This window comes from Nomascus leucogenys, chromosome 5 (genome assembly GCF_006542625.1).
Source record: "Nomascus leucogenys isolate Asia chromosome 5, Asia_NLE_v1, whole genome shotgun sequence".
Lineage (NCBI taxonomy): Eukaryota > Metazoa > Chordata > Mammalia > Primates > Hylobatidae > Nomascus > Nomascus leucogenys.
In genome coordinates this window covers 14,757,714-14,782,753 of record NC_044385.1, presented here as the reverse complement: position 1 = coordinate 14,782,753, position 25,040 = coordinate 14,757,714, and the positions used below count along the sequence as shown (strand labels likewise).

Below are 25,040 nucleotides of genomic sequence, written 5' to 3'. Positions count from 1 at the left end.
GGTATTTGTTCATCTTGGTTGGAGGTGAGGGTCTTTTTAATTTGGCTAACTTGGGTGATTCCAGGCAGCCTGCAGTATGAGGAAACAGTTCTGAGCCTTGTTCCCTGCAGGTGCGCTGAGATCTGTACACTTTGGCAGGCCTGCTCGTGACTTGGGTTGATAAGTTGGGTCAAGGTGGAGGCATAAAGTATTAAATTGCACTTGTAACTGTTTCACTACCACGGTTCATTACTAGTTTGTGCATTTTTTAAGCTATTGGAAAAAGAGCAAATCACATTCCATTTCGGGAAGTATCTTGATGGCATATAGGATGTTTGAATTATTACTTCTGAAGATTTGGCTTCACATGATTTTAAGTGGTTTATTTTGTTTCAGATTTTCTGCAAATAATGCATCTGGTTGTATTAAATATGTTATGTTCTTACTAATATATTAATGTAGAATATTGTGAAAGATTTCTGCCTCAGTATGCTTTATTATGTACCTTGACTATTAAAATACTAGCATGATAGAAATTTAGAGCTAGACTTCACATGCAATGAAATGTAAGTGATTTTCTCATTAAAACTGAGTATACTACATGTCCATGAAAAGGCTTGTCCCATGAAAGATGGATTTTATTTCAGTATATGAGCAATGTGAAGTTCTGTTTTAGCTTATCACATCTGTTTTTTCTTTACAGAAGCCTGTCTTCTTGTATTTGGTATGCTAGCTCTTTCGTTTATATAACAGTTACTTGTTGATCATATATTATGTGCAGAACTCTCCTAGGCACTTGGTATTGCATAGTGAACAAAGCAGACACAAATTGCTCCCTTAAGGATCTTGTATTCTAGTGAGTGAGACAGACATTAAGCAAAATAAATAATATGTAGTATCTTGGAGAGTGGTAAGTGCTTAGTATAAAAACTAAAGTTGCAAAGGAGGATGGAAATGTTGAGGTGAGCAGTCAAAGATTGTGTGTCTAAGCAAAGTCTTGCAGAAAAGATGGATTTTCAGCAGTATCTAAGTAGGTGAGGAAGTGGGTCATCTGGGAAAGAACATGCTTGTTACAGGGAACAGAAATGGCAAGATTTCTAAAACAAGAGGCCAGTGTGCTGGGAGAAAAGTGAAGGTGGGCAGAACAGCAGGACATGAGGGAGAAGCAGGGATCCTTCAGAGCATGCAGTCTTGGGGGCCCTACGGGGTCTTTGACTTTTACTACGACACATGAGGGTTTTGAACAGAGGAGAGCTGTGGTCTGATTTACATATTAACAGGAGTATACTGGCAGCCGTTTTGAAATTTGATGAAAGGGAACCAGGTTGGAAATATGAATGTGAGAGTCATCAGCATGAGAAGGTATGTAAAGCCCTGAGATTGGCTGAGATTATCTAGGGAGTGAGTGTAAATAAGAAAAAACTAGACAGAGGTCCACGGACTGAGTCCTCATAGTCTCCAGTCTTTAGAGGTCAGGGAGACAGAGAGGACCCAGGAATAGCTAGAAGTAAAGGGGAAAATCAGGAGTGTGGAGACCAGTGAAGAAAGTATTTCAGGGAAGAACGATCAGCCGTATCAAATGCCACTGATAGATCAATATTCAAATAACTGTTTTGCCACAATTATTTTTAAAACAATCATTTCTTCTTCTTCTTCTTCTTCTTCTTCTTCTTCTTCTTCTTCTTCTTCTTCTTCTCCTTCTCCTTCTTCCTCCTCCTCCTCCTCCTCCTCCTCCTCCTCTTCTTCTTCTTCTTCTTCCTCTCCCTCTTCCTCTCCCTCTTCTTCTCCCTTTTCTCCCCCTTCTCCCCCTTCTCCCCCTTCTCCTTCTCCTTCTCCTTCTTCTTCTGCTTTTTTTTTTTTTTTTTTTTGAGACAGATTCGTGCTGTGTTGTCCAGGCTGGAGTGCAGCAGTGCTATCACAGCCCAGGACAGCCTTAACCTCCTGGGCCCAAGTCACAGTCCTACCTCAGCCTCCCAAATAGCTGGGACTATATAGGCGAGTACCATGACACCCAGCCAATTTTTAAGTTCTTTTGTAGGGGTTAGTTCTCACTGTATTGCCCAGATTGGTCTTGAACTCCTGGGCTCAAGTGATCCTCCTGCCTTAGCCTCCCAAAGTGCTGAGATTACAGGCTTGAGGCACCGCATCTGGCCAAGAGTCTTCATTTCTTAATGTCCAGGATCCTAATACATTTTTAGGAGGGTAGAGGTGAATCGATTTTCTGTAATTAGCAGCTGACTTAACATGAAAGAAAAAGCTTATAATAATTCATCTTCTTCATATTCATTCTTCCTCTAAGAGTATTGATTATTAATTTCCTCATTCATTCAGCAAACACTTAAGCCTGTTAAAATGCCAGTTGCTGTGCAGTATTAAAAAAAAATTAATTAGGCACAAGTTTTATCCTCAAGCTGCTTACAATTTAATAAGATGAGATTGTAATAAGGAAGATAAGGCAGGATTTAAGTGTAATGGGCAAGGTACAGTCTAAGTGTATTAGAATGCAGAGAAGTAGCTGAGGTTAGGCAAAAGGCAATGGGGAGATGTTGCTTATAGACTCATCTAATATTGGAGCAGGAAGTGTTGAGATTCCAAAGGCCAGTGGACTTGTAAGTGGCTTCACAGTTAATGCCATGGCGGCCTGGACTAAGAGCTCAGTGCTGGTGTCCTGATTGAGTGGGAGGTCCAGTAGGAAGTGTGAGTTTTATAGAGGGCGGAAGAGGAAGGCATCCCATTCTGTAAGGAGGCACAGGGTAGTGGGGAGACAGAAAAAGGCAACGCTGTGGATTTTAGAAATGGCACACGGAATTGTTAGAATATAGGGTTCATTTGGGAGAGTACAAAAGAGAGCTGGAAAGATCATTTAGAATGAGATTGAGAAGGGACGGAGGCCAAAATGAAAGTGTGGGCTTTACTCCCTAGGATGGATAATGAGTGGGGTATGTGTCCGGGGTGGGAGTCAGGGGAAGAGGGGAGGCAGATGGTGCTAGGGGTGAAGGGGAACTGGTGCCACTAGGGAATGGGTGGAAAAAAATATGAGAAACATTCTGTGCTATATGATAAATTTAGAAAGTTATCATTCATTCCATATAAATTGTAGATTGTCCTCAAAGTTGAAATTTATAAAGTTTCATGAAGTTTTTTGTTAATATATTCTTTCACATTATTGCTTTTCTCAACTTGTTTTCTTGCTTATGACTTTTTTTGGATAATACATTTCCAGTTAAAGATTAATCGAAACTCATTTGACTCATTAAATGGAATTTGGACACAGTGATCCCATCGATGTTGAGAACATGATGTACATAGTAATTGCTTTTTTAAAAAATATACATTATATACTGTAATTCTGAAAATACCAATGTGAAATTTCAAAGGAGCTGAAAAAATTCTGTGCCTCATGGTTGAATAAGTAGGCTAAATACAAGGTTGTAGAGGCCAATTGTGAAAGAATGGGGCTAACGAGGGTCAAAAGTCTTTACTGAAGTCACAGGAAAGGGTGCTCAAACAGTTGTTGCTCGGATACTCACAAGAATTTACCATTTCTGTGGCCAAAAAGGTTAGTTTGCCTGGTTTGTACATTAAAATCAGTGGTGACCAGCTAGTGCACTGTGGTTCTTCCTGTGTAAATGACAGGAAGCGGAAGTTGGCTGCCAACCGTGTGTCTTTAGGCTGAAACCTGGCAGTGTGCCCCATTATATTACCTGTTGTGAGATGGGCTATTTTTGGTTTCAGTCACATTGTCCAAAAGATATGGAATTCCAGGAATTCTGCTGAACACCTCTGAGATGGAATCCAAAACAATGGGCCTTTCATGGAACCCTAAAGGGTTGACATTTGGAGTGTGATTTGAACTTGTTTTCTGTGAGCCCACAGTGTGGAGGTGCCTGGCTCCTGTGGAAACTCTAGACCTGGGGAATGGGGACTGGTGTTCTGAAACTGTCAGAACCAAGTCTGCTAATATCATATGCTGCCATCCGTTTATTTGGGAATGAAGTTTGTTAGTGTTTGGTTTTTAGTTCTCATTTTTGACTCTGTTTTTATTATTTAGAGCAGCCTTTCTTTGACCTTTGCATCGCAAGGGCTGCCAGCCCTTACTTGGGGTCTGGGGTGTGAATAAGGAGGCAAGGAAGTGTTTTGAGGCCTATTTTCATCAGTCCTTTCTCATGTCTGCCTGTCTGGAGGTTTGTAAGAATGAGGAGACAATGGGTATAAAAGTACTTTGAGAAACAAAGTTTTATAGAACTGCAAGCCATTTTGATCATTAATTTGGGGTCTTTTGGTGATAGGAACAATTATTGTTTAAAGGTGAAATTAATGGTATTTCTAGAAGGAAAATATAATGCAGCTGATGAAAAAAAGCTAATTAATTCCCCTGTATTTCGTTGTTGTTGTTGTTTCAGCTTTCTGTGGTTTAAGTACGTAGGGTTTAAAGGATTGGGGATCTAAATCTCTTTTTCTGTAGGTATTTATTTTTCTTTATATTCACAGGGAATAAGGACTGAGAAATAAATATGCCTTTAGCTGATGTGGATGGAACATTCAGAAATTAATCTCACAGAATGAGATTTCTGGTTGCTTTGCCCTCTTCTTATAACCAGTAGCTTCTGAGCAGCACAAAAAAGGGCTGGGGATGAACTCCAGCTCTGTTTCAGCCCTTTGATCTTGGATAACATTTCTAGGCTCTGAGCTGGAGATTATATTCCTGCCTTGTAGACTAGTGTCACAATCAAATGAAATATTAACAAATGAAACAACTCTGCATAGCAGAGGGTTGGTAAATGGTGGGCAATATTCTTATTATTTGAATTGGTGATAAGTATCATTAATAAAAGATATTCCATTGAACATTGTGACGTACAAGGAACTATGTTAGGTGATATGGAGGATTCACAGAATGCTATAAAATACATTTCCTGAGATTAAAGTAGCTTGTATGTAACTTTGGTAGAGAAGTCTTAGGTAAAAAGATAACTGACAAAATAATGTCATATGTGAGTAACAAATGATAGGGAAGGTAAAATTGTTCACAATTTTGTGGAATGCTTAGGGGGTTTTTCTAAGGAAGCTGGTCCTTGAAAATTGGGACAGTATAGATGGATAGGAAGAATGAAAGGTTATTTCAAATGGAAGTGGGTCTCTGATTTCCCTCCTCCCTGCCTCTCTCACCCTCCTTTTCTCCATCCCTCCCTATGTAGTATAGCATTAAGAGTAGGAATGGTAGCATGTTGGCCTTACTGTTTAGCCACTGTATAACCATGGGCATATAGCCATCCTAAATCAGATTCTTCGTATCTATAACGGAAATAAGAATAGAACAGATGGTTCTTGCTCTCTAAATTTCAGTTACAAGATGACACGGGGAAAAAAGTTGTAACACAACAGTATTTATTCAGTATCAATTACTTACCTAATAAGCCCCTACTCAAATAACCCTCCACATTTAAACCTAGTGTTGGTTTCCTCCAATTGGGTTCCCTCCAATTGCATTAGCTCCTATGACTGCCTGATATTGTAAATGTTTGACAATACAATACAATCAAAATGCACATCTGCTGTGAAATCTCAAGCCTTGAAAAAGAGGCAGGATTTCCTGAAGATCATGAACTTGATTTTGAAGACTTGCTAAAAACACTTTCAAACCCATTGATAAAAGTGTGTGTGTGTGAAATTCTTACAGAGTGCTTACCATGTCTCAGCCACTGTTCTGAGCACTTTACATGTATTCATTTACTCCTCCCTACAATCTTATGATGTAGGTACTATCGTAATTCACAAGACAGGCAAGGAAGCAGAAGCACATGGGATCCAAACCAGGCAGGCTGGCCCTAGACTGCATGCAGTTCCTCACCACTCTACACTGCCTCTATTTAGATCAGTTAGTAATTGACCAATGGCAGGAAATCCAAAGGGAGGAGAATGGACACCTGAGTAGAGAGAGATTTCCAAAGGATAAATAAAGATTTTGTGAAAAATTAGTAAAAGCTGTCAACTAAATGAGTAGATAGTGGTTAGGACCATAGGCTCTGGAGTCAGACTGCTTGAGCTTCACTGCTCCTTAGCTCTGTGACCCTGGACAAATTACTGAACATCTCTGTTCCTCAGTGTCTTTATGTATAAAGTGGAGACAATAGTATCTACCTATAGCATTGTCGTATGGGTTATGTAATTAAAATACCTACAACCTCACCTGACAAGTAGAATATACTCAGAAGTGTTAGTTTTTACTAAAACTAACATTTGAAAAAAAATGACCCTCTTTATGATTATGTTCTGCAAACCAGATACCCTCTCCTCTTTCTATGGAAGGGATTAGCTAGAGGAGAGGGTGGCAGCCTCCAGCTGCATTAGAGCCTCGTGGACAACCCAGGGAACATTTCTGCATGGTTCTAGGCAGAGGCAGATCAGCCAAAGGGAGAGGAGCTGAAGGTGCTGGGAAGGGCCAGGTAGGAGGGCGCAGGTGAGGAGTGAATGAAATGCTCATGGATACGAAGAATCAATATCGTGAAAATGGCCATACTGCCCAAGGTAATTTATAGATTCAATGCCATCCCCATCAAGCTACCAAGGACTTTCTTCACAGAATTGGAAAAAACTACTTTAAAGTTCATATGGAACCACAAAAGAGCCCACATTGCCAAGACAATCCTAAGCAAAAAGAACAAAACTGGAGGCATCACGCTACCTCTCTTCAAACTATACTACCAGCCTACAGTAACCAAAACAGCATGGTACTGGTACCAAAACAGAGAGATAGACCAATGGAACAGAACAGAGGCCTCAGAAATAACACCACACATTTACAACCATCTGATCTTTGACAAATCTAACAAAAACGAGAAATGAGGAAAGGATTCCCTATTTAATAAATGGTGCTGGGAAAACTGGCTAGCCATATGTAGAAAGCTGAAACTGGATCCCTTCCTTACACCTTATACAAAAATTAATTCAAGATGGATTAAATACTTAAATGTTAGACCTAAAACCATAAAAACCCTAGAAGAAAACCTAGGCAATACCATTCAGGACATAAGCATGGGCAAGGACTTCATGTCTAAAACACCAAAAGCAATGGCAACAAAAGCCAAAATTGACAAATGGGATCTAATTAAACTAAAGAGCTTCTGCACAGCAAAAGAAACTACCATCAGAGTGAAAAGGCAACCTACAGAATGGGAGAACATTTTTGCAGTCTACCCATCTGACAAAGGGCTAATATCCAGAATCTACAAAGAATTTAAACAAATTTACAAGAAAAAAACAAATAACCCCATCAAAAAGTGGGCAAAGTATATGAACAGACACTTCTCAAAAGAAGACATTTATGCAGCCAACAGACACATGAAAAAATGCTCATCATCGCTGGTCATCAGAGAGATGCAAATCACAACCACAATGAGATACCATCTCACACCAGTTAGAAGGGCGACCATTAAAAAGTCAGGAAACAACAGATGCTGGAGAGGATGTGGAGAAATAGGAACGCTTTTACACTGTTGGTGGGACTGTAAGCTAGTTCAACCATTGTGGAAGACCATGTGGCGATTCCTCAAGGATCTAGAACTGAAAATACAATTTGACCCAGCAATCCCATTTCTGGGTATATACCTAAAGGATTATAAATAATGCAACGATAAAGACACATGCACACATATGTTTATTGCAGTACTATTCACAATAGCAACAACTTGGAACCAACCCAAATGCCCATCAATGATAGACTGGATTAAGAAAGTGTGGTACATATACACCATGGAATACTATGCAGCCATAAAAAAGGATGAGTTCATGTCTTTTGCAGGGACATGGATGAAGCTGGAAACCATCATTCTGAGCAAACTATCGCAAGGACAGAAAACCAAACGCTGCATCTTCTCACTCATAGGTGGGAATTGAACAATGAGAACATTTGGACACAGGGTGGAGAACGTCACAAACGGGGGCCTGTCATGGAGTTGGGGGCAGGGGGAGGGATAGCATTAGGAGAAATACCTAATGTAAATGATGAGTTAATGGGTGCAGCAAACCAACTTGGCACATGTATACCTATGTATCAAACCTGCACATTGTGCTCATGTACCTTACAACTGAAAGTATAATAATAATAATAATAATAATAATAATAAAAGCACATTTGTTGTAGCTGTAGAGCTACACAAGAACTCAGGGACAGATGCTGGCATCAGCTTCACTCCGGGGAGTTCCCCTTGTGCATCCTCTACATTGGCAGGAGGCTGGCATTGGGAAAACCAGCAACTGGATGACTGCTGTGTTTACTTTTTGCTATATTTTGAGCTCCAGTAAAGCAATTATATCTCCTGCATTATCTTTATCAGTTAAAGAATCTATAAGCACTTTGCAAATTTAATGTAAGATAATGTTTGATAATAATGAGCTATGGTAATATATCATCTAATTTCAATATTCTCCACTTCAGTAGAAAACATTCTGTACTTAGGTCAGAAAATAATATATTTTTTCATATCAGGTAAATTTTTACAGACTTCTGATCCTACTTGTGATATCTCAGGAAATGTTTCTTGCTCTTAGAAATCATTTACTTTCTCAGAAAGAGAACTACTGATAAAGAGCATTAAGTTGTATCTTAAAATAACTTGTAACTTCAGGCACAAATAACCCACTAAAGACTATAATATCTGTGCCGTAAGTAAAATGGTAAAATGCAAGTTTATTCTTGTTTATTCTGTCAACTACAGTGAAGATTGTGTTTTACATACCATAGAAAACTTGTGACAGAAAAATTAAAAGAATATGCAAATGTCTCACTTTTGATTTTTCTTTAGTTTTGCTACTTGAGAAGATAGAACATGATGACATCTGCAATAAAACTTTGAAGATTACAGATTTTGGGTTGGCGAGGGAATGGCACAGGACCACCAAAATGAGCGCAGCAGGCACCTATGCCTGGATGGCCCCCGAAGTGATCAAGTCTTCCTTGTTTTCTAAGGGAAGCGACATTTGGAGGTGAGCCTTTCCTTTTGCAAACATCAGCAGAAACTGCTTGCTGTGCTTTATTTCAGTAAGTCCCAAAGTATTCAGTAATTCTCAGCATAAATAGTCTAGGCCTTTTTGAATAAATTTTTATGGTTTTGATCAAAATAATTGTAATGACAACGGAACAGATAATTTGATGTTTGCATTGTCATATGACTCCATTTCAGAGAACTTTCTAGTTAAATCACAAGTTTAGTTAAAACTGGTTATAATTTGAATTAACACCAAATGCCAAAGATTTTGTAGGATGTGCCAGTAAATTAAAGTGAATTTTCCGTGATGCAATCTTGGCTTACTGTAGCCTCAACCTCCCAGGCTCAAGTGATCTTCCCTCCTCAGCTTCCTGAGTAGCTAGGACCACAGGTGTGCACTACCATGCCTGGCTAATTTGTGTGTGTGTGTAGAGAAGTGGGGGGTTTAGGAGGGAGGGTGTCCACTATGTTTCCCAGGCTGGTCTTGAACTTCTAGGCTCAAGTGATCCACCCACCTCGGCTTCCCAAAGTGCTGGGATTACAGGTGTGAGCCACTGCACCTAGCCTGAATTGACATTTTTAACAAACTTTTGATTCCTTGTGACTCACAGACAATATTAGCATGGAAGGAGTTTAAGAAAAAAATTTAGACCCATCCTTCATTTTATAGATTGCATCATCTAAAGATTAAAGTCTCCTATTTGAAGACTGGGAGCTGCACTCAAATGGATTACCAAGTTATTTTGACTTTCCATTCAGCTTTGTCTCATTAGAAGGATGCTAACAATTACAAAATAACAAAAATCACACTATTTAATAGTTATGACGCACCTAGAACTTACTTGCCATTGTTTAATGCTCATAAAATCCTGTTAATAAAGAAAATGTGGCGCATGTACACCATGGAATACTAGACAGCCATGAAAAGAGTGAAATCGTGTCCTTTGCAACATGGATGCTGCTGGAGGCCATTATCCTAAGTGAATTAATGCAGGAATAGAAAACCAAATATCACATGTTCTCACTTATAAGTGGGAGCTTAACATTGGGTACTCAGGGACATGATGGCAACAATAGACACTGGGGACTAATAGAAGGTGGAGGGAAGGAGTGTGGAAAGGGCTGAAAAAGTAACTCTTGGATACTATGCTCAGTACCTGGGTGACAGGATCATTTGTATCCCAAACCTCAACATCACACGACACACCCAGGTAATACACCTGCATGTGTACTCTGTGAATCTGAAATAAAAGTTGAGAAAAAATTTAAAAAAAGGATAGATGTAAAAAAACAAAATAAAATCCTGTGTTAATCATTAAAGTTCCATTTTTTCTGTTTTTAACAGCTTCGTTGAGATATGATTCACATACCATGAAAGTGATGCATTTAAATTGTACAGTTTGATGGCTTTTTGTATATTAGTAAGTTGTGGGTCCATCATCCCAGTTGATTGTAGAACATTTGCTTTCATGCAGAAAGAAAACTTGTCACCCCTTACCCGTCACCCCCAACTCCCCTTTCCCTCTCAGCCCTAGGCGAGCACTCATCTATGTTCTGTGTCTTGAGATTTGTTTATTCTGGACATTTTATGTCAGTGGAATTTTAGAATATTCCTTTGTGACTGGCTTCTTTCACTGAGCCTAATGATTTGAGGTTCCTCCGTGTCATAGCATGGATCAATACTTCCTTCATTTTTATGGCTCAATCATAGAGTATTACTGTACCACATCTTGTTTACCCATTTATCTGTGGATGGACATTTGGGTTGTTTCCAATTTTTGGCGATTGCAAATACAACTGATAACAGACATTCCTGAACACATTTTTGTGAGAACGTGTGTTTTCAGTTTCCTTGACTATATATCTAGCAGTAGTGAGATTGCTCGGCCATATGGTAATTCTGTGTTTAATCCTTTGAGGAAGCATTAGACTGTTTTCCAAAGTGGCTGCCCCTTCTTTTTTTATTCTCACCAGTAGAGTCAGGATTCCGATTTCTCTCCATCTTCCTTGTCACTTGTCATCTGACCTTTTGATTCGGGCCATCCTTGTAGGTGTAAAGTGGTATCTCATGGTTAAAATTACAATTTTAGGATTTTGTTATTATTTGTTTTTTTGCTTTTTTTACATAAGAGAAAACTAGGAATGAGAGAGAAAAATACTTGCTAAGAGTCCAGTACTTGTAAGTGCCGGAACCTTTTAAGAAACCAGATCTGCCTGGCTCTCAAATTCATGCTCAACAAAAATTGTTTTTCCTTTTAAATCTTTGGATACACTAGAAGTTAGTCCCTCAAATTCACACATGAAGTCAGTGGCAGAGACCCCTGTCAGTAAAAGTTCCATAAAACTGCCTTCCATTTAAAGCTTATCTTCTGCATTTAAAATTATGGTTTAATTGTTCTACTTAAAGCTTCTAAGATATTTATCAGTTGGATCAGGGGTTCTATAGTGTCTTAGGGCCAGTTTGAAAAATACAAGTGCTTGAGCCTCACCCCTTGATGAATTAGACTCTTTACTGGTGAAGGCTGAGCATGTGTGTTTTTATAAACCATTAAATATGTTTTCATTGAGTTAATGACTAATTTTAGTAATTTAGTAATTTAATTTAGTAATTTTCTAACCATATGAAAATATCAAATTACATAAGTGACATTGGCTATCTTTTTAAGATATTATACTTCAAGACTCTGAAAACTATTAAAATACATCATAAATCAATTTTACATTCAAATTAATGTATCTTAAGGCTATGAGATCTTATTACAAACTATGCTTTTATTAGAAACTATGTAATTACTAGGTATACGAATGCTGTGCGGTCATGCTCTATAGCAACCTTGTCTATCGTAAACATTGGGGAGAATCAAGAAGTAAGCAGAAAAGAAAAAAAGGAGAAGAAAGTTGCTAAAACCAACCAAAATATGGGCCTTTAAGCCCCACACACTCTCTAGAGAAGTCACCTCTCAAAATTGATTTATTTACAAAGTGCGATGATCTAATTTTCATTAAAAGCAGAAGATACCAGCCGGGCATGGTGGCTCATGCCTGTAATCCCAACACTTTGGGAGGCCGAGGTGGGCAGATCACGAGGTCGAAAGATGGAGACCATCCTGGTCAACATGGTGAAACCCCGTCTCTACTAAAAATACAAAAATTAGCTGGGTGTCCTGGTGCACGCCTGTAGTCCCAGCTACTTGGGAGGCTGAGGCCGGAGAATCACTTGAACCCTGGAGGCAGAGGTTGCAGGCAGCCGAGATCGTGCCACTGCACTCCAGCCTGATGACAGAGCAAGACTCTGTCTCAAAAAAAAAAAAAAAAAGCGAAAGATACAGATGGTCCTCTGTATTTAATGTGTTTTTGTTTCCATTACCTACTTTTCACCTGAGGTTTTTTCCTGTTACTAGCTTGGCACCCCTCTCCCCTCTTCTAATTAGCTCAAGTCCCTGATATAAAAAGGCATAGTGTTTGCATATAGCCTGTGCACATCCTCCCGTGTACTTTAAAGCGTCTCTAGATTACTTATTATTACCTAATACAATGTGAATGTGGTGTAAATGGCTGTCGTTCTGTATTGTTTCTAAAGTTGTATTGTTATTTTTTTCTGAATATTTTCCACACTTGGTTGCTTGAATCTGCGGATGTGGAGAGCTGACTGTATCATGAAAAAAACTGAGAAACTACCGATCCCTGGCACCGCTTAGTTGTAGGGTCAAACATTTCTGCATATCTCCGGAACCCATTCATATACAAAAGCATATTGTAGGATATCCGGATGGGCAAGAGCAGGGCAGGTCATCTCTTTGAATTATAGATACCATTGCTGTAAAGTCTCTTTTGATGATATTTCCATAAAAAAAGTTTCATTCAAAAAGCATGGCTTTACCTATGCAGTGCTAGGGATTGGTGATTTTATATTTCTTGATTTTCTTCTCTTCTCCTCCCTTCCTTCTAACAGTTACTGTGCTACAGAGTAATTGTCTTATGCACTTAGATATTGTTATCTAATTTTTACAGCTCTTATTCTGGTTTTGCAGGTTAAGTAGCCGAGGCACAGAGAAGTTAAGAAATTTGCTTAGAGTTGTAAAACTACTAAGAAGCAGATTTTAGGTCCAGGGCTGAGATCCATGACTCCCGACGACACCACAGCCCTGAGTCATTACAATTTTGAGTTCTCAGGAGAGGGCTTCATTATACTATCTTCTACCTGGTTTAAGAGAAGAGAAAAATGTGTACTATACTTTAGAAGTAGTTCCATTGAAATAGTTCCATTTTTTTTCACATTGGTTTTTCATGGGATAAGCCCTCCTCTCTCTGGAAAAATGATCCATCCTAGATTATTCATCTCCTGAAACTTGCAAGAAGCAGAGTTATATTGCTATTTTTTTAGTTTTGTTATTTGTTAATAGGAGTTTCTTTGAATTTAGACAATTTTAGTTATTCTATGTAAGATTTTTTTTGTTTTTGTTGAATGATCTATGAGTTAAGTTTACTTATTTTTGAAATTATGAAGGTGTCTCCTATAATTAACTATACTGTAGATAATTTTTAAGAAAATTATCAAAAGGAAACACATAAGCTTTGGAAAATAATGATTTTAATTTTAGCTAACAGTTACAGCATTGTATAATTTACAAGTAGTACATTATATATATTGTATATTTCCTTTTTGAAATAAAACAATGTTTTGAGATTGTAGAGTGGATCTCACTATTATTTGATAGAAGAGTTCACTGAAGATCAGCTTTAAGGGCCTTGTGAGTGGAGAAATAGCTTGTGAGCAGTAATACCAGCACTTTTGGAGGCCGAGGCGGGTGGATCACAAGGTCAGGAGTTCGAGACCAGCATGGCCAATAAGGTGAAACCCCGTCTCTACTAAAAATACAAAAATTAGTTGGGTGTGGTGGCGGGTGCCTGTAGTCCCAGCTACTACTTAGGAGGCTGAGGCAGGAGAATCACTTGAACCTGGGAGGTGGCGGAGGTTGCAGTGAGCCGAGATTGCGTCATTGCACTCCAGCCTGGGTGACAGAGCGAGACTCCATCTCAAAAAAAAAAAAAAAAAGGTTATGTACAACCAACATGTAAGAAATAATTCAGTGGCTTCTAAATTTCACATTTTAAAAAAAGTTAAAGCTAATGAGGTTTTAAAAGATTAGGAAAGGGAATAGAGCTTCACTAGTTATATTAGTAGAATTTAAAAGGAAACCAAATATGACTGTTCCTTTTAATTAATTTTTATTTTATGTATTTAGTTTTGAAACAGGGTCTTGCTCTGCTGCCCATGCTGGACTGCAGTGGTGCAATCACAGCGCTCACTGCAGCCTCATCCACATGGGCCCAAGTGATTTCCCACCTCAGCCTTCTGAGTAGCTGGGACTATAAGCACCTGCCACTATGCCCAGCTAATTTTTGTATTTTTTTAGACACGAGTTTTACCATATTGCCCAGGCTGGTCTTGAACTCCTGGACTCAAGCATTCTGCCCACCTCACCTTCCCCAAATGCTAGAATTACAGGTGTCAACTGCCATGCCCAGCTATTTTTATTTTTTAATTGAAATAACTGTACATATTTATGGGGTACATGATGATGTTCCAATACATACAAGGTGTGGTGATCAGATCAGGGTAATTAGTTTTATCCTTTCTGTTGGGAACATCCTCTCTTCTAGCTATCTGAAACTATATAATATATTATTGCTAACTATAGCCATCCGACAGTGCGTTAAAACAGGGGTACTTATTCCTATTATCTGGCTGTAATTTTGTGTCTTTTTTTTTTTTGAGTCTTGCTCTGTCACCCAGGCTGGAGTGCAATGGCATGATCTTGGCTCACTGCACCCTCTGCCTCTGAGGTTCAAGCGATTCTCCTGCCTCAACCTCCCGAGTAGTTGGGGCTGCAGGCACGCGCCACCACGCCCGGGTCATTTTTGTATTTTTAGTAGAAACAGGGTTTCACCATGCTGGCCAAGCTGGTCTTGTACTCCTGACCTCAGGTGATCCACCCACCTCAGCCTCCCAAGGTGCTGGGATTACAGGTGTGAGCCACCGTGCCCGGCAATTTTGTGTCTTTTGACAAGACAGTGTTACTTATATGCTTATGTGGTTCAATTTGAAGTCAAGTGAATCATCTGGAGTGACTCTCATTCTTTAAATTTACTTAACAAAAGATATCTGCGTGTACTTTATGTTTTGAAGAAGAATAAGAGAAAACTAAGGTACTGACTTGGATAGCAGAAGAGAATAAATATATACAATGCAGAAGGCTCGTGCCTCTGTCCCTGTGTACTAAACTGAATTTGGGGTATCAGTCTGTGGTACGGATGTGGTATGGATGTGTAGTGAAATTCGGCCCTTCATGGTAAACATTCATGTAGAAACCCTCTTCTGTGCCTTTGCTTGTTCTTGTTTGTGGCTGCATCTGCATCACATGTGATGATGCTTTGAACTCAGGGACCGCAGTTGTGCCTTGTTTTTTATTCCCATTTCACCCTGGCTTCCTCCATTACAAAAAAGAGACGTATGTCCTGCCAGCAGGTGTAAGGGGGCCCACACTGATGTCTTTCTGTTCTTTACTGTTCAGCAATATGGTAGAAACATTAGTAACACATCTAAATATAAAGAGAGAGGCAGGAAGATAAACAGTTTCAAAAAACTATTTAAAAATAGTTAATCAACATGATTCCATGTCAGCCCTGTGGCATGCACCATGAGATCTCTGTGGGGCTGTGCTCTTCAGTGTCCTAATAATCCTCAAGAGGTTTTATTTAAGTGTGGGAAAAATGAGATGGAAAGAGAAACAGCAAAACAGCCACATTACTCCTAAAGTGTGACCTGGTTCTGGACCCTTTTTAATTCAATTGTGTACTACTCTTACGCTTTCCTATTCGTGAAGTAGCTTTAATTCCTAGAATGAATGCATACTTGATTTCTGGGATGAAATGTATTTACATGTGTTTGAATCGTTGATGGGAAGAATCCACCTCCCACCTTTGGATGTCAGCCACTTAGGGGCTTTTCTGGAAAAGAGTGTCCTATTAGGAATGGATGAAGGTACTGAAGAGTTTATCTCACTAGGTGTGTCATAAGGAAAAGACACCATTTAGCCCATTGAACATATGAAATCCTTGCTTTCTAGCTATGGAGTGCTGCTGTGGGAACTGCTCACGGGAGAAGTCCCCTATCGGGGCATTGATGGCCTCGCCGTGGCTTATGGGGTAGCAGTCAATAAACTCACTTTGCCCATTCCATCCACCTGCCCTGAGCCGTTTGCCAAGCTCATGAAAGGTATTTTGTGTGTGTGTGTGTGTGTGTGTGTGTGTGTGTCTTTGTGGGGGCAAGAATTTGTCATTAGAATATCATTTTTTAAAAAACAAAAAAAGCAATTTCTGTGACTCTAATTTTCAAGTACTTTTAAGTAACCCTAGTATTTTAAGAATTAGAAACCTAGCCTTTGATCTGCAATGTCTGGTAAAGTTTTGATGAACTAAGTAGCTTACATACAATCCAGTTTTATCAGTGACTTATTTATGTATTAAACTCAACTGAAAAGTAGTAACATTTTCACTAGGTGTATGAGTAGAGTTCAAATACAGTATTGAATTGGCTCCAAATTTGCTATTTTACATGTGAATTAGTGATCAGTAATACCTTATGGTCTTAACAGGCGTGATTTTGCCAGGATCATGTCTATTTGATCCTTATCTTTCAAAATTGTTAACTATTTTTGTAAGCTGCAAGTTGCCTTCCTTCATTGTTAGGCTATTTTTTTTTTTTTTTTTTAGAACTTCTCATGTGGATATAACATTTTAAAGGCTTTATTTGAGTTACATGACTCCATATCAGTAAATCATCTGGTTATGGTGGCTTAACCCCCTGAAACATGGTATCCATAGTAAAGCGTGGGAAGCACACATCCATTTATTAAATGCGGTATAATATAGACAGCAACAGCCTTCTCTAGCAGTCATTATTATGCATGCCTGTGACATGGACACTGTGTAAAATAAACTATTCAAACTATTACCAATGGATTCTTAAAATCTTTAGGAGCAGACACTATAAATGGAAGCTTCCAGTTTGGAATGACAAATGTTAAGTTGAAACACACTTCAGTGTAAAACATTTCTTAGCAAATCTAATGTCTTGGGGATAATCTGAACTGTGTTGAGAGATGGAACTAATGTGATTCTTGTTTATTTTAGAATGCTGGGAACAAGACCCTCATATTCGTCCATCGTTTGCCTTAATTCTTGAACAGTTGACTGCTATTGAAGGGGCAGTGATGACTGAGATGCCTCAAGAATCTTTTCATTCCATGCAAGATGACTGGAAACTAGAAATTCAACAAATGTTTGATGAGTTGAGAACAAAGGAAAAGGTGAGAGAAATTCTTAAATAGCATAATGTACTCAAATTTATGAAAATTATGGAAAATATGAGGCAAGAACCACTGTTAGCATTATTCGAAAATATTTTTAGATATCAATATTTGTTGATTCTCACCTTCTTTCAGGTTAAAAATGAGACAAAAACAAAACAGAAGTGTACTCAATATGTATAATTGGGGAAAATACCCTTTTATTAGAGGAATTTTCAAAGTAAAAAAGAGAGAGAGCGAATAGCATAATAGACACTTTGTATGCATTAATCAGCTTCTTTATTGTCATTATTTTATCATTTTATTTGTTTCCCTTCCCCATTATCTCTTGGCATGCTGGCATAGAAATTAATACAAAGTATGTTATAGGCATTCCCCGAAATACAGAATGTTTTCTTAAAAATGCGATTTAAGAACGTGTCTGTGGGAGATTGTTTTGAGTTTCAGTGTTATACCATTTTTCTTACTACATGCTGGGACGGTGCCAGAGTCCTAGAACTCAGAGATGGATGTGGCGTTTGTACCCTTGAATGATCCTTTGAATACCAGGCTAGTGATTTGGACCTTGTTGACAAGTTTTTAAAAGGGGCTCCATATAATCTCTTGAAGCCAGACATTGAAGCAGAAGCTCCCCGGACTCCCCCTGTGCCTTTCCTCTTTCTTTCCCTTATTTGTGATAATGGGATCACTGTTCTCCTGGGTACCCAGTCTCAAGGGTCTTTTTGCAATGTTCCTGTGGTCTTCTGTGTGACAAAGACCATCAGTGGCAATTTTCTGCCCTAATCCCTGCCAACCTCACTCATCACCAGCATGGCTGCTGGAGCATCCTTACTGGTCACTCTCTTTCCAGCCTTGCTTCTGTCATCTGTCCCTTTCTCCTTCTAAAATGCACATCTGATCAGCCTTGCTTCCATTGCCCACTTTTTTGCCACGTTCACTCCCTTTCTCCTTACATATTTTGCCTTACACTTCCACTGCCTCTGTCCCCAGCCATACTGAATTTCTCCCAGTCCCCATGATGTCATGCTCCTGACCTGTAACCTTGGCACATGTTCTTTCCTCTGCCGAAGATCCTGTTTCCTCCCTAGCTTCTGTGCCCACTTCATGAATGGTGGCCCCTCCATTCTCAGTCCCTGATAGCTCCCTCCCCTACTCTACTCCACCGGGTAAACTGTGGGTGATCAGAGTGTCTTATGCTTCCCTTATCATGGCATAAGTCATACTGTATTAATATTTGCTGACGTAATTGTTCTTGATCTGTCCTTTCTGCTAGATAATAATTTCATGAACTATGCTTTTACATTCTTGTTCATTTACATACACAGCATTGAACATGGGACTCAGCACGTGGCAGGCATTAATGAACCTAAGTACAGTTTGTTAATATATGCCTGATGTCTATTTTAATAAGATAGTGGCCATTATCATTATTATTACTGTTTTAATGAGCAATTATTATTATTATTGTTGAAAGTGAGCAATGAATTTTTTTTTTTTTTTTTTTTTTGAGACGGAATCTCGCTCTGTCGCCCAGGCTGGAGTGTAGTGGCACAATCTCGGCTCACTGCAAGCTCTGCCTCCTGGGTTCACGCCATTCTCCTGCCTCAGCCTCTCTGAGTAGCTGGGACTACAGGCGCCCACCACCACGCCCGGCTGATTTTTTTGTATTTTTAGTAGAGACGGGGTTTCACCGTGGTCTCGATCTCCTGACCTCGTGATCTGCCCGCCTCGGCCTCCCAAAGTGCTGGGATTACAAGCGTGAACCACCGCGCCCGGCCTGAAAGTGAGCAATGAATTTTAAAGTATATACATATTATGATTCCTGTTATGAATCTTATGCCGTAATAGAGGCATATGACTCAGCTGTTCCACTTCTGCTCATAGATTCTTCAGAAACTCACACATGTGCCCAAGGAAACATGCTTAAAGTTGTTCACTTAGGCATCATTTGTAATAGTGCAAAGCTTAAAACAACCTGAATATCCATTAACAGGGGAATAGATGCCTAAACTATTGTATTCTTATGCAATGGGAAAATGCATAGTTCAGTAAGTCCTCACTCAATGCTGTGGATAGGCTGTTGGAAACTGTGACTATAAATGAAATGATGTATAATGAAACCAATTTTACTATAGGCTGATTGATAGAAAACAGTTAAGTTCCCATGGCATATTTCTGGTCGCAAACACATCTCCAAACTTTGAAATAAAGACCAAAGCCCTTCTAATATTAAACATTGAAACAAATGTGAGCTATACATAACATTTAAGAAAGACTAATGGCTGGGCGTGGTGGCTCACACCTGTAATCCCAGTGCTTTGGGAGGTCGAGGCAGATGGATCACCTGAGGTCAGGAGTTTGAGACCAGCCTTCTTCTAATCGACTTCTTCTAAAGTCATTTTTAAAAGTAGACATATAGGTAATTCACTCTGTCCCTTAGATTTTTCAGTATTTGGTTACATTGAAAAATGCACAACAGGTAAATGCAATGTAAGGCCGTGACACCACTAATGAGTACTTAAGAGTTCATCAAGGAGAAGCACCAATCCCATCTGCCCTGTTCTGCTCAAACCCACGGAGTTGTGTCTGACTGCGAGCATCATGTCTTAAGGAGCCTCCCGGCATGGCATGGGAGAGGATCGGGGAGCCTGGGAGTCTAAGAACAGGAAGAACACACAGCACACAAGGGGGTGGGGACCGCTGGGACTGCCCATGCATGGGGAAGACTTTCAAGTAGGGAGAGAAGAAACCAGTTGCATGTTATTCCAGAGTTACGCAGTAGGACTTCTGGGTGAATGCTGCAGGAATGGCAATCTGATCTCCAGGTCAACAACTTGCTAGCCCTTGGAGCTGGCTGGCAGAGAAATAGACTGCTTGGGTGACCGCCTGTTTCCTTCTCCAGGACGAGACTGAATGGGAAGTCTCTATGGGATTCTGAAAAATATGATAGACCTCCATCACCCGCCACCAGCCACCACCAACTCTTTATAAAAATATTAAGTCTTTTGCGAATGCCAGAATAATAGCCTAGTGTGGTGGTAAAGACCAGGAACTCTGAGCCAGACAGCCCGGTTGGCATTCAGGCTCTTGTGCCTGATGGTTTTTTTTTTTTTTTATACTTTAAGTTCTAGGTGCGCCTGATGGTTTTGAGGCCTCTGACTTTGTTACTCTGTACCTCCTCATCATTGGAGCCATTACTGTAACCCTATGTCCCTCAGGGCTGGGGCAGGGCTTAAGTGAGTCCTGTATGCAAAACAGCCGGAGCCCTGCCTCTTAGTACGTGCTAAATAAGTGTTAGTCTCAGGAAAAAAAAAAAGAAAGTGGTGACCTTTCACAGAAGCTGAGTTTCCCTAGCCCAGGCATTCTTGGAAAACTGGCTGGAACACCACTGACTGGAATAGGTTTGACATCCTGCAGTTGTTTGAAGCATTACTACCAGTGATATCATTGACATGTTTCTTGGAAACTTTTATGCACTTTGTTGACTTAAAATGATACAGGAAAGACTCTAATTTTTTTTTTAACACTTCCCCAAATTGTTTTCAGGAATTCAAAAATTAGGTGTTTAATTACAGAAATGAAAAAGATTTTGAAGAGCAGGAGAAGTGTTTGAGAAAGAAATAAAGCTTCAAATCATAGAATCTAAAATTTGGAAATGATGTTCCTCACAATTGGTTACTGGCTGGGTGTGATGGCTTGCAGCTGTAGTCCCAGCACTTTGTTGGGGGCCGAGGTGAGAGGACTGCTTGAGCCTGGTAAGTTGAGGCTGCAGTGAGCTGTGACTACACTGCTGCACTCCAGCCTGGGCGACAGAGCGAGACCCTGTCTCAAAAGAAAAATTATTATTGTTGTTATTATCTGGAGACAGAGTCTCACTCTGTTACCCAGGCCGCAGTGCAGTGGTGCGGTCTTGGCTCACTGCAACCTCCACCTCCCAAGTTCAAATGATTCTCTTGCCTCAGCCTCCCGAGTAGCTGGGATTACAGGCGCGCCCACGACCACAACCGGCTGATTTTTTTTTGTATTTTTAGTAGAGACGGGGTTTCACCATGTTGGCCAGGCTAGTCTCAAACTCCAGATCTCAGGTGATCCTCCCACATTGGCCTCCCAAAATGCTGGGATTACAGGCATGAGCCACCAGGCCCGGCCTTATTTTAATGTATTTTAATTATTGACAACTATTTATAAAACTGGAAGATATAGGCATTTCCAGTGAGTTCGTAATTATATGTTGTATTAAAATAAAAGCATGCTTCAAGGGTGGATGTCAGCTCTTTCTCTACTTTGCGATTTGTAGTAATTTATTTTTTGGTTGATTTTTGAGCTACCGTGTAGTAGTGTCTATTTTTACTTTGTATTTTATTTTTGTGCATTGTTCCTTGAAATACAGCATTTATGGTACCCTGTAAGCCTTTGGATTTACAATTAAAGAATATATAATACTTTTTTTTTGGCTTAGAAGTTTCCAGCTGCATCTTTTTTGATGAAGTAAAAAGCATAGTGTACGTGCCCTATCTCCCTTTCTTGTCCACAGATTGCTTAAGGTAGGAGGCATCAGACTTGGAATTAATGGTGAGTAACTTGGTTGTGGTCTGTATTATTCAGTAAGCCGTAGCCTCCGTAGATACTGGGTCCTCCCTAAACTCCTGGCTCCTTATCTTTGTGTGTCTGTATTTGTGCATTTTGTGCATGCACCTGTCTGTGACCCCCACACAGAGGCATGCCACCGTTAATGATTAACAGCCACTGCCAGGGATCTGGATTTGCCATTACCAGAGTGGCCTGTGCCAAGCAATTAAACAAATATTACTGCTAGTAATCTCATCAACCGAAAGAATGTTTTTGTGCCTCATACTTTCGAAGTATTCAAAGGGTTCTAATACCCCAGTTTTAAAATTTACTTTTGAATATGTTAAAATTTATTCAGAAGGAAGATTACTTTTGTTGCTTTCTCTTCAATCTTATTTTTTTCTCTTCTGAAGTCTTAGGCAAGTGATTTTTTGTTTATTATTCACAAATTTGTTCACAGGGATTCATGATTTAGCTTGGGACCTGGAATTAAAAATGGTTTTTTATTCAATTACTATCGTAGCAACACACAACCTAATTGGATTTGCTGTTCTGATCGCTTTCTCATGCCATCTCATTTAACAATAGCTAATTGGATTGATATCAACATCACTGAAAAGTAATATCTTAACAAAAAGTTATAATGAGTTAGAAATTGAAAGGTGACTGGAAATTATCCTCTGCCTCCAAATACACTATACTAAAATGTCCAGTTTGGACAAACTAGTTGAACAATAGTCACTAGTTAAAAAATGGATTACAGATTTTTTAACATGTAACATTTTCCCCTTTTTTTCAAGTAGTAAATAATAATTTATATATGACACAGTGCAATGAAGAAACACCCACCTGGTCTACAAATAAAAACCAACTGATACGTATTAGCTGAAGTGATTTAAACACCATTTGGTCTAAAATAAATCATTTCTCCTGCAGTTTTGCTTGTGAAATTTGTTTAAAAAAATAAATTTAAAGAAAGTTTCAAAACTGAATTTCAGTCCACTTTGGTAGAATTACCCCAAATCCATAATCAGTTTGATCTGAATAAATACATTTCTTTATTATTAGCGCTCCCTAGTCTCTTCATGATATTATCCCACTTATTTGTGGGAGGACGGTCTTCCATGTTTATTTTCTTTACGATAATTGTACTGATAGGCTCAGATTACTCTTTGAGTCCGTCTGTAAAAAGTCCAAGTATTAGTGGATTTGAATGGCATTCTAGTCCCTTGGTTTGGGTCTAGTTTCTTCCAGGAGCCCCAATCTTACTGTGTTTTTTCATGGATCAGCATCGTTGAGGTGGGCCTATTTAAAGTGTGGCCTGTTTATATAAAGTAGGAAATGTTTGCACAGTACTCATAGCTCTCAAAGCTCACAGCCCAAAGCTCCACCTGAGAAGGTATCTGCAGTTTCTAACAAAGATTGTGGTATTAGGGTATTCTAAGATTAAATTTGTCTGGAGCAGTGTAAATAAAAGCTTGCAGATGCGTTGACTTTTATGTGAGTGCTTGATTTCTTAGCAAAGTAATTTAGAATAGAAAGCAGTTCAGCAAAGAATATTTATGTCACTACAAAGAATATTTATGTCACTGGTAAAGAACAGAACACTTTATAGAAATGAAATAAAAATGGGGATATAATTTTAAAACTTTGTAGAGTCCTCAGTTTTACTGTTTCATACTTTTTCCTAATAGGAATAAAAGTATTTTTAATTCTTAGATTTTCTCTTTCTCCGAAGTTCAGTACTTCAAAAACCAAAACCAAGAGGAGGTCTAACTTTAATCAGTATCATAAGAGAGGAACTTTTATTAGCTAACTCCTGAGCTCTGTTATAAAGTGATAATTTCCACGTATCAGTGGGATCTGAAAAGTTCTTTGTATACGGAATATATTTTCCTTTGGCTTGCAATTTTAGAGGTGGCTTCATTTTCGTTTCCAGCAGGCCTTCAACAGACTCCTAACACCTTAGCTTGATTTTCTCCCTTACTCTCTCCACCAAGATGTTTTATTCCTTAAGCAAAGTTGTAAATACCCTAAAGAAATTCTAAGTCGTCTGAACTGCAGTCTTGTGTAACTAAAATAATTATGCTTTAGTTAATTGAGCTTGAACTTTTGGCTTTATTTTGAAATGGGTCATTCACATCTGCCCTTTGTTGCCCTGTGTTAATGCATATTTTATGTGTCAGGTGAGAGACGAAGAGGGAGAAATGTTAAAAACCAAGTGCAGAAAATTTATGATGCTTCTTTTAGGATCATAAAACTAACAGAGGAGATTGGCATTTGTGCAGAGGCCTGGGCTTTCATCTAAGTGAATAATCCGCTGAAAAGGTTTGGGCCCGGATTGTCCTGACTGCAAAGACCTTCGTCCCATGAGGACCTGAGTGACCAGGGCTTAAGCAGAGGAAGAGGGAATTTCAGCTTCTCTTTGTGCACAGGAGGAGCCCGTGGCCGAGGGGTCGCCAGTGTAGTGTCGTGGACGGAATTCCATTCTTCCTGCTGAGAATGATTCCGGTGGGTGTGAATCTTTGTCGCAGGAGCTGCGATCCCGGGAAGAGGAGCTGACTCGGGCAGCTCTGCAGCAGAAGTCTCAGGAGGAGCTGCTAAAGCGGCGGGAGCAGCAGCTGGCAGAGCGCGAGATCGACGTGCTGGAGCGGGAACTTAACATTCTGATATTCCAGCTAAACCAGGAGAAGCCCAAGGTAAAGAAGAGGAAGGGGAAGTTTAAGAGAAGTCGTTTAAAGTTCAAAGATGGACATCGAATCAGTTTACCTTCAGGTATGATCTTGTTTTCATGTTTTTGAAAGATTTTTCTGTGTCCTCCTTTTAATCTGTTTTCTTTGTTCATCAGAACCAAGAAGGAGATGGGGAAGTAACTTTGTAAAACAGTGAATGAATGGGTATCTTCAGTTGCAGGCTTAGATTCATGGTTCTACTGTAATGGCCTAATGAGATTCCATGTAGGAAACAGCATCAGGAGCACATCGTAGTCACAGCACGCGAGGATCTAACTCTCAGCGTACTTTCATATTGATGGATTAACTTATTGACTCCTTTTGAAATTGAAGCAGAACCATGTTTTAGCTGAGCGTACTGAACCAACATCATGTGGCATTGTGAAGATCCAAAACAACGA

General features: G+C 39.4%; 1 protein-coding gene across 1 annotated transcript in view; it reads left to right on the top strand.

The window, feature by feature from the left end:
• MAP3K21 (mitogen-activated protein kinase kinase kinase 21) overlaps window positions 1–25,040 on the top strand; it is a 57,278-nt gene that overhangs the window by 9,821 nt on the left and 22,417 nt on the right. Inside the window, exons 2-5 of the mRNA XM_030812667.1 lie at window positions 8,784–8,964; window positions 16,097–16,245; window positions 17,163–17,338; window positions 24,442–24,682. Coding sequence (XP_030668527.1) covers window positions 8,784–8,964; window positions 16,097–16,245; window positions 17,163–17,338; window positions 24,442–24,682 — 747 coding nt within the window. The remainder of the gene's footprint in view (window positions 1–8,783; window positions 8,965–16,096; window positions 16,246–17,162; window positions 17,339–24,441; window positions 24,683–25,040) is intronic.